The sequence below is a fragment of the Musca vetustissima genome, unplaced genomic scaffold (genome assembly GCF_032173495.1).
Source record: "Musca vetustissima isolate MV318-11 ecotype Yass unplaced genomic scaffold, APGP_CSIRO_Mvet_v1 utg123146, whole genome shotgun sequence".
Lineage (NCBI taxonomy): Eukaryota > Metazoa > Arthropoda > Insecta > Diptera > Muscidae > Musca > Musca vetustissima.
In genome coordinates, this window is record NW_026888424.1 from 1 (window position 1) to 11,324 (window position 11,324).

The following is an 11,324-nucleotide window of genomic DNA, read 5'->3' on the forward strand; positions in this document are numbered from 1 at the left end:
ATGCCCGAAAGGCCATTAAAGAATTTGAAAATGGCATTGGTGCCAAATTACACGCCAAACTGAAAGAACGCGCATCGAAATTGAAAAATTGGTTAGATCAGTGGTGGGATGATTATGCATATCATATGCTGAGATTACCATTAAATCCCTACATTGTTATGGCCATGGCTATTCAATTGGAAGTTATAAATATACCCGAAACACCAGAATATGCTTTAAAGAATTTAGCTCGAATTACATATCACACTATTGAATTTTGGGATTTATTACACAAGGCCACAATTAAACCACTGTCATCGAATGGTGGTAAAATTAAATATTCATCTGCCCTCTATAAGAGATTTTTCTCGACGACAAGAGTGCCGGGTGAAGAAATGGATCACATTGAAAAACATTTTAAAACTGGTAAGGTTATTTAATGAAATACCGCACATTATAAACAAAATTAATGAAATATATTTTTGTTATTTTTAGTAACCGAGGGTAAAACTCCATCACATGCATTAATTTCGGGCAAAGGTCGTTTGTTTAAGTTCGATTGTTTACACGAAGATGGTTCGTTAATTACACCCCAGGAGATTTTAATTTTACTTCAGAGAGTACGCAGTATTATTGACTATGAACCAATGGGTGATTGTGTTCCAGTACTTACACATGACGATCGTACATCTTGGGCCAAGGTATGTCATATATTAATAAATCAACAATTTAAGAATACCATCAATATGAATGGAGAACAATGTTCTACCAGAATTTTAATTGTGCTAGCATCGAACGGGTTTGCGTAGGGAGAAGTCTCTTACTTACTTAGATGGCTCGAGACAGAACGCTTTTCCCATAATCCGAACCTCTTAAAAGATTTCCAAGCGTGTCGATCTTGTGCACAGTTTTTCCGATTTGAAAGACCATGTAAATGTCATGGCCAGGGCAGCGGCATATGCTGTTTTTAGACGCTAGTAAAATATGTCTTTGGTCTGTTCATCTTTATCTTCGGTCGGAGGAAACTGATGTTGAAGAACTTCGCTTTTATACGAATTATATCAATTCGCTCATATACTGGAGTGAATCTGGAGACGAGGTCTTTTATTCTCCTGTTAACCATAATCAAAATTCATGTCTAGTTTCATGGCAGCTGTAATACAGTGCGTAATCAATTGATTTACTTCCGCCTGTCCATCTCCATCGCATTTCCTGTAAGGCAATATCCTGTCATTATTCTGATTCCAGCTTTACAAAGGTTCAACAGTGAGTTTGTTCTCTTGGTTGACAGAGTCGGACAGATAGATCTTGACACATTGCACCTAAGTTCGTTGCGCCAGACTTCATTGGCTCGATCGTCGCACGCATCAAAGCTCCAATGGGTGGTTTGATTGAGCCCTCGATTGCTAGATCTGTAGATTGAGATCCGCGTCTAGCTATGCTTTTTCATTACCTGTGATGTCACATTGTCCTGGTACCCAACATAGCCGATAGCTGCAAGAAAGCGTTTCCAAAACTCCTCTATACTCGAGGACGAGCTCAGATTTGATGTTGCTGGATTTTATGGCTTTTAGGGGTATCTCTGCATCCAGACTTTGTATCTATTTCGCTGCCTTCCAGATCGCGAAGATTTAAGCTTGGAAAACACTAAAGTTGCTATCCAGCTTGTAGGTAAGCTCAAGGCCTAATCTTTCACAGTAGACGCCTGCCCGTACCTTCTTCCATCTTGGATCCGTCTGTATAGAAAACCAGGCCGTCCAGAGGAGGGTTGCTACGTTTCCAGTCGTCTATCCTAAGGATAACGACTTTTATATCGTCAAATCTCAGGACTGGTGATTTATAGACGCTAAGTTTTACGCGTTGTTCCAATGTAATACCTAATTCGTTCAGGATACATCCATGCCCGTAGGTACAATTTCGCCATAGATTTTGTTCGTGTAGCCTTTGGGCACTACGCGCTGCCTAACACTTAATGCTGAGACCCAGAGGCCTTAAGTTCAGTATTGCGTTCAGAGCTGCTTGAGGGGTGCTTCTCGCGGCTCCAGTTATTAGAATCGGCTCTTTATGCCTAAGGCTTATATAAACCTCCGCCAAAACAGACCTCGAAGAAGATCTTCAAATGATCCAAAAAGAGATTCATCAGATACTCTCCAATTGCTAATGAGGGAGTCATCTAGATTTGAGAGGGTTATGTCAATGACCTCCTCTCTACCCCTGATTTTAAAGGTCGGATCGTTACCCCTATTACATATACGTATAGAATAAATCTAAAATAGACTCACCAACAGATGGTGAAAGTAGCTATCCTAGGTGACAACGCGGGGAGGTCAGTATCCAGAATTCAGTTGAAAGAGGGGCCATGATAAGCCTGGGCTTTGCCATGTTAAAGGCAATCAGATCCGTTCCTTTGTATCTATCATCCCCTTCGTCACCCTTAAATTATTGAAATGAAAAATAAATGTAGACTTTTACATATTCTCCTCAATGAATCCACCAGTACTCACTAACCTACCTTTGATGTATGTGTGATGTACATTATCTTAAATTACAGTGAAGGAATAAATTTAAAATAAAATTTAAAAATATATTCTAAAAATAATTTTAAAACAATTTAAATTTTTATTTTATCAATTGCAGAATCGTACACGTCTATTGGAACTCTCTGCAGACAATAAGGACACGTTGAAATGGATTGAAAGTTCCAATGTTGTGGTTGTATTCGATGAAAATGAACCCAAAGATTATGCAGAAATTTCACAAGTTGCCACCACTGGTGATTTTCACTCAAAGTGGGGTGATCGTAGCAGTACCTTAATTTCGTATAAAAATGGCAAATTTTCGTGTGTTGGAGAGGTGTGTGGCAAATTTTTTATACACAAAACATAATTTTTAATAATAATGTTATTGTTTCCAGCATTCCTGCTACGATGGTACCGTGAGCGTTAGTTATGTATTATTTGTTCAATTGAGTTTATTTGAACTACCTGAACCTGATTGGTCGGAAGGAGAAAAAATGCCTATTATACCAATAAAAGAATTGAAATTTGATTTGGATGAAACTATTAAATCGGAAATTGAACGTGTTAAAAAAGACTGTGATGATAGAGTAAGTACAGATCTATGATTTTTTATGAAGTGGTGTACAATTTTAAGCTTGCCGCGGGTGGTAGTGTTGAGTAATAATTTTAGAAAGGTTAAATTAAAAGTAATAATCCCAATAACAAATTATTCAAAATTGAATTGTTTTTTTCATTAAAATAATTATTACTTAACTAATAATAATTATTATTTAATACTCCTTCCTATATTTTTTTAGCGCACCGATGTTTTGGTAACACATGAAGTATTCTATGATTATGGCAAGGAGTACATTAAATCTTGTAAATTACATCCAGATTCCTTTGTACAAGTTATAATGCAATTGGCCTACTACGAAATGCATAACGAGTAAGAATTGTTAATAACGTATCAAAACTTGCACCTATAAACAAAAATCTTGTACATTTCAGAATTGCTTCCGTTTATGAAACTGCCTTAATGCGTCACTATTATAATGGTCGTACAGAAACATTACGCTCCTGCACAAGTGAAGTTTATAAATTCCTACAAATAGCCGGCGACAGTAAATCAACAAAATCGGAAATAGTTAATGCATTCCGCAAAGCTGTCAATCATCATAATCACATGATGAATGAAGCACGCAAGGGTCATGGTGTTGATCGTCATCTCTTTGGTCTATGGTGTATAGCATATGAAAATAATATGGATATACCCGAGTTCTATTCGGAACCACTGTACACGAAGTCGGGTGGTGGTGGTAATTTCGTATTATCCACCAGTACATTGGGATATTCGGTTAATGTAGGTTTTGTAGCTCCCATGGTATTAGATGGTTATGGTGTATTTTATACCATTACATCAGAACGGTAAGTTGAGGGGAATTATGTCAGTTTATGAAATATTTCTTTAATATTAATTTAATTTTATTTTCAGCATTTTTATACAATCCACTGCCTTCCGTAATAGCGAGAAAACTAGTGCCCATCGTTTTAGTCAACATTTTATGAATACATTCCGCAAAATGAAATCACTCTTAGATGAGTGTAGTGAATCTAAGCTATAAATGTGTACTTTTTTCTTGTTAGTTTTAAGCACATAAGTTATGCGGTGCGAGTGCAATACTTGTTTGTTTACCCAGTGTACAATGTGTTATTTAGTTTATATGTATGTATATATATTTGTTACTGAATAAATGCTAAGAATATTAAATTCCTGTCTAAGTGTTTAATATTGATAATAACACTATGCAACACAAAATATAATTACCGGGAAATTCCAACAGATTATGAATGAGGGGCTAAAAAAGATGACACGTGTATCGACGTTTTGAAAGTGTACCTTGGGAGGTAACTTAAAAAGGTGGGGCAATATTCCCTCTATTCAAGAGTTTTGATCATTTTCGAATTATGATTTCTTGAAATCCTTGCATTTTAGGAAATATTACTGATAAAATATCGAGGAATATTTTGGTATACAACTTAAACCCTCAGCTGACTAATTGAAAGTGTATTTTCGGGCCCCCTTTCCAGAAATGATTGAAAATTCCTTCAAAACGGGGTTAAAGCTGCTCAGAATATTCTACAGAAATGTTTGCCATAATATTTTATTATAAGTCTCCAAACGCCAAAAATCTTAAAAAAATCATTTTAGGGTTAAAGTCGTACGCATTACTAGATTTTACTAGAGGAGATGCTCAATTGTCTCCGACCCCTCCTCGTCAACACAGAGTCTGCAGTAATCAGTAACATCATGGTCCCACTTACTGGTAAAGGCCCTGATATTGCAATGACCAGTAATGACTCCAGTCATTACTCTAATTTCAGCTTTACTCAGTTTGAACAGTGAGTTTGTTCTCTTGGTTGACAGTGTAGGTCAGGTAGATCTTGACTCGTTCGTCGAAGAACGCATCAAAATTCCGAAAAAGGTGACAGATGGGTGGTTTGATTGAGCCATCGATTGCTAGATCTGTAGATTGAGATCCTCTTCTTGCTAATTCGTCTGATTTTTCGTTACCGTGATGTCACAGTGTCCTGGTATTCAACATAGCCGACAGCTGTAAGTAAGTACGGATAAGTCGTTCGCATCCTCATGCAAATTAGCCACTGGTGTCATAAGGAGACACCCATGTTTTATGTTTGAGCACTCCAAGAGTGGCCGGTGAGCGACTTGAGGACCTTGTTCCAACTTCTAGGGTTGGCTTGTGCGATTTGCCTACGTTTAATTTTTTCTGTTCGGCTTCTGCTTAAGCTCGGACATTTTAAATTGGGAGCTTCATCCTGACATCTGAGAAGGGATACTTTTCAGGTATTTATACCCTTCACCACACTGTGGTACAGTGTATCGGTGTCTATGTTTGTAACAGACAAAAGGAAACGAGATAGACACATGGTTCTTTTTGAAAATTTGCATAGAATCACTTTCTGAGTTGATTTATGCATGTCCGTCTGTCCATATTTAAATATAGGTCCCATATATACCTTAGTCCGATTTTATGTTAATGGTACGTATATCCTGTTCAATTTGGACGATATAATGTTTAGCATATTAAATCGAGTCTAGAATGAAGTTTTTTATACTCTACACAACTATGTTGTCAGGGTATTATAGCTTTGTGCAGCCCAAAGAGTTTGTAACGCCGCGAAATACTGGTCCTAGACCCACCTTTATTATTATTATTATTATTTATTCATTTCAAAGCCAAGCCAAAAAGCCTTATATGGCCAGTATACTACAAAATAAACTTAGACCAAATTAAAAATATAAATTTAAAACACTAGTATTTCTTTTCATGTTACATTTGTTCAAGCTCCATAAATATTCATTAAAAGTAATAGATAAAAATCATTTGAATAAGAACTACTCTGAATTGACTTACAAAAACATTAAAGTAAAATATTAAGTAATTACAGAAATTTATCTTCAGTATTCAACTACTTTAAGTATACCGATCGTCATATCTCGACTAGCTGAGTCGATCTAGACATGTGTGTCCGTCCGTCCACAGTTATGGACCAATCTTCACGAAATTTTGCATGTAGGGTGGGTTCTGGCTAATGAAGACCCCTATTGTTTTTGGTAAAGATCGGTTAATATTTAGGGGATGAAATGGACCAAAAACTTTATTTTTGTCTGATTTTCTGGTTGCTCCAGATGCCGCAATTATGACCCAAACATCCCGAACTTTTACATGTAGAAGGGTATCGGGCCAAAGAATAAGCATGGCTGTTTTGACAAATATCGGTCCATATTTAGCGGGTCAAATGACCCTTACTTTTGTGTGAAAAATTACAAAATTTGTATTCTAGAGCGTATATGTTTACTTCTGAAGGACAGAGACCCGAGAAGTTTAAATTATATCCAAGGGGAGTGGATGACCTTTAAATTGATACCAATTATATTGTCGTATGTACTCGGATGTGGGAGATACACTTACATATTTACAGGTTCTTACGTATTCATATATTATTTAGTAACACATTACCACACTAGAGAGCGGAAATATAGCACTGATCGCTTTTAAATTTTCCATGAGGATCCAGGTATGGTCAAGAACAACGGCTATAATTTTCGGTGATGATCAGATAATAATTTTGGGATGAATTGGACCAAAAACTTATTTTTTGTGTTTTCCGAGTCGATCTATAGACCACAATTGAAAGTCGAACATCACAACACAAGCCACCGTGACAAGTAATTAGAAGGGCTGTACTGAATATTTGGAATATATGTCAGTGTAAGGAAGAAGTGCTGTTTATTTCTAATCGGGCAACAGGGTAAAACTGTCACGAAATATTGCCCAGGCTCGGAATAAAAATCCGCAAAACTTTAGATTTCCATGGTAGTTGTGTAGGGTATCATATGGTCGGCCCCGTCCGACTATACTGCTCTGCTCACTGGTTTAAGTTTTGTTGAAATTGGTTCAGAGATAGATATAGGTTATGTGCTCTGAGACCGTCAGGTCCATTGTGATCATCCACGAGAAGAAACCAGTAAGGAAAGTAGTAAAGTCGGACGGGGCCGACTATATGATACCCTTCACCACTTTGGGTATATTCAACCGATGAATCCTAAGAGTTGTCGCATTTTTGAAGGACCAGTAAAATGAAATTGGATCCATAAACATGTCATTCTGCAACCTATACTAAATTTTTGTAACATACACTAAATTACTTAATTTAAAACCGGACGGAAATATACATAAAAGCTATATCAAAATCTAAACCGATTTCATCGGAACTTGTCCCAGGTTATGTTATACTAATTTCAGTATGTTTTGTGCATATCAGAAACATTTTAAGATCTTGGTGCATCATTTACTAAAAATCGGGAGATAATATATACGGTAGCTCTAACCAAATTTGAGCCGATTTCACCAAAACTTTCCAAATTTTAGGGAATTTTGTAAAGAACGATATATAAGAACTTTGGTATACCATTTAATTAAGTCGGACGAAAATATATGTGGGAGCTATATTTAAATCTGAACCGATTTGCATGAAATTTAATACGCATCGTTCTAGACTTAATTCAGTACACTATACCAAATTTCGTGCAAATCGATGGATACATAGGGACTTTGGTGCACTGTTTACCTAAAATCGGAGAAAAATATATATGGGAGCTATATCTAAATCTGAACCGATTTTCACGAAACTTGGCACACATCATTCTGGACCTAATTCAATACTCTATGCCGAATTTCGAGCAAATCGAATGATATACTCGAAATTCGGCTATATCTAAATCTGAACCGATTTTCTCGAAACTTGGCACACATCGTTCTGGACCTAATTCAGTACTCTGTGCCAAATTTCATGCAAATCGAAAGATATAGAGGGACTTTGGAGCCCCATTTACCTTAAATCGGACGAAACTATATATGGGAGGTCTATCTAAATCTGAACCGAGTTTCTCAAAACTTGGCACACATCGTTCTGCACCTAATTCAGTACTCTATGTCAAATTTCATGCAAATCGAAGGATGTAGAGAGACTTTCTTGCCCAATTTACCTTAAATCGGACGAAAATATATATGGGAGCTATATCTAAATCTGAACCGATTTTCTCGAAACTTGGCAGACAACATTCTAGACCTAAATGATTAGGCTGTACCAAATTTCGTGCAAATCGAAAGATATATAGGGACTTTGGAGCCCCATTTACCTTAAATCGGACGAAACTGTATATGGGAGCTATATCTTAATATGGACCGATTTTCTCGAAACTTGGCAGACATCATACTAGGCTCAATTCAGTACGTTATGCCAAATTTCGTGCAAATCGAAAGACATATAGGGACTTTGGGGGACCATTTGCATGAAATCGGACGCAAATATATATGGGAGCTATATCTAAATCTGGACCGATTTTCTCGAAACTTGGCAGACATCACTCTAGGCTGAATTCAGTACGTTATGCCAAATTTCGTGCAAATCGAAAGACATATAGGGACTTTGGGGCACCATTTACATGAAATCGGACGGAACTATATATGGGAGCTATATCTAAATCTGGACCGACTTTTACGAAACTTGGCAGACATCATTCTAGACCTAAACGATTAGGCTGTACCAAATTTCGTGCAAATCGAAAGATATATAGGGACCGTTTACATTAAATCGGTTAAATATATATATGGGAGGTATATCTAAATCTGAACCGATTTTGCCCAATTTCAATAGGGTTCGTCCTTGGGCCAAATAAGTGATCTATGCTAAATTTCATCCAATTCGGATTATAAATGCGACCTGTACTTTGTTTACAATTTTACATCGACAGACAGACGGACGGACGGACATGCATAAATCGACTCAGAAAGTGATTCTATGCATATTCTCAAAAGGAACCATGTGTATATCTCGTTTCCTTTTGCCTGTTACAAACATATGCACAAAGACATAATACCCTGTACCACAGAGTGGTGAAGGGTATAAAGAGATAAGAAGAGATTTATAGGGGAGAGAAGATTGGGGAAATAAAGAGAGATGAAAGGCATACAAGAATATAAGAAGGTAAGTTTGGAATATGGTTGATGGCTATAGAGATCGGACAGAAAATATATTACGTGTTAAGGTTGCACTTTCCCAACCACTTTAGATTTCTAATTATGATGTAGATTAGAGCAGGTTCAGTTGAGTTGAGTTCAGTTGATTAGAGCAGTTGTTGAGAAGAAGCTAAGTCTCGGTGGAAAATGAGCACCCACAGTCTGTGCCGCTTGTAAGTCCGGGCTGGACAGTGACACACTCTAGCATTTCTATCGCTTCCCGTGGGAATTTGGAGTAATTACTTTTGGGGTAATTGCTTAGTTTCAAGCATGGCAATAGCACAATATCAGGGATTTAGTTAAACGCCGTTGAGCCTTATAACTAAGGACGATACTTCTAATAATACAGTCGATTATTTTCCTTTTCATTGGCGTCTGGTCATATATTTATATTAATTTTTGTTAGTCGTACCATAGTATTGACTAATAAATTAATTTTCACAAAATTGTGCAAATAAACACTTGTGTATCCCGTTTTAAAATCGTTCATTTTATTATTTTTTGTTTGTTTACATTATAATTCAAAACACTTATATTCGGTTTTAATTCAAAAATTGTTGTTGGTTGTGTACGAGATATTTTTTGTTTGTTACTTCATTAATTAATTATACATATAAAGATGAGCGATATATTGTTTTTTCATATTTTTTTCTCGTATTTCTCTTCACAGAAAAAATGCTAAAAGCTAATTCACAATAAATGGTTTTAATTATTAGTATGTAGGTTTGTTTTGTTTTTTTTTTTTCTAAATACAGAGGCGTTAGCACAGCTTTTAATAAAAAAATTAAAATACATAAATCAACTAGGTATTTTTTTTTGTTTAGTTTTAAATATACACATATATAAGTTTAAAAAAAAACAATATATATGTTTTTTGTGTTTCATTTCGATGTAAAAAAACAATACAAAAATAAGAGTAAAGAAAAAAATGTGTGATCTTAAAATAAGAATAGTTAGAAAGAAAAGAATTTTGAATATTTCACAATAAAATAGTTTAGAAAATAAAAATGTTTATTTAAAAAAGGAAGAAAAAAAAACAGCAGCCTTTTAGACATATACAAAACATATAAGAATTGTTTTGGCAATTTTGTGATAAATTGATTATGTTATATGAAAATTTAGAATATTTTCAATTGGAAACAATACACTTAACTGAAACTAAAATGAAATAAATGCTACTAACTCTGTGTATAAAATGTTTAATGTATCAAAAATACGAAATTCAATTTAAAAACAAAGAAAAAAAGGAGTAAATTTCAAACATAGGTATATTAATTATGATGTCATAATCTGATATTCATATTTTTATAGTTTGTTTGACGACAACACAATTGATACAGCAAAGTTAGAAATTCGAAATTTTCATATTCAGGAAATGTATCTCAATTTATCAAAAAAAAAAAAAACGTTACAAAACAAAAAAAACCAGAAATGTTCTAAGCTGTGAAATTCAAATAAATACTTTTAACAGACTTTTTTCTTACTAAAATTGCCTACAAATAATAAAGGTATTTCATTTGTTTCAAAATTGGACAGAATTATTTATTTACCTATGATTTTTTTAGGCATATTCTTCATTAAGTCAAAACCAGATTATGTAGCATTTCAAAGATACATATTGAAAACAAAATTCATTTCATATTTGTATAATTTAAACAATTATTCACTCGAATCAACAAGAGAAATAATATTTTTTTTTTCGAATATCAAAAAACAAATTTTTATTTGTTTAGGGAAACCAACCATTGGTAATTAAAACAACAAATTTCTAGTAATACCATTATTATTTGTGAGCAATATTTTTTGATTATTCAAAAAAAAGTAAAACGAAAAATATCTAGTATATTTTCAATAAATTATATAAATTAAATATGTGTATGTAATTAGTAAAATTGTTAATATTCTTCTGTTAAATATTTACTTCATTTCATGCAATTGTTGTTATATTTTGAGTTTGTTTTACCCCAGTTTTAGTAATTATGTTTTTGTTTTTTTTCTTATACTTGATTTTTTTCCTCTAATAAAATTTACGTTTGTTATTATTTAATAAATTTACGTTTTTGTTGTTATTAATATGATGATCTGGTTGTTGTTGTGGATTTTGAGTCGATTGTTGATGTATTGATTGCTGTTGTTGTGATTGATGATGAGTATGATGCTGTTGCTGCTGCTGATGATGATGATTGTGGTGTTGTTGCTGATTATTATACTGGGTATTATAATAGTAACGTTTCTTTTGTTC

The 11,324-nt window shown here is 34.6% G+C and overlaps 1 protein-coding gene across 1 annotated transcript; it reads left to right on the top strand.

Moving 5' to 3' along the window:
- Positions 1-5: 5 nt before the first annotated feature.
- On the top strand, positions 6-4,137 carry LOC133336256 (peroxisomal carnitine O-octanoyltransferase-like; the record flags this gene model as incomplete). The annotated part of the gene is made up of 7 exons (XM_061544539.1): positions 6-405; positions 475-680; positions 2,617-2,832; positions 2,894-3,085; positions 3,296-3,426; positions 3,489-3,905; positions 3,973-4,137. Coding segments are annotated over 7 exons (1,692 nt in total), but the record flags the coding sequence as incomplete, so codon positions are not given.
- Between the last annotated feature and the right edge of the window lie 7,187 nt (positions 4,138-11,324).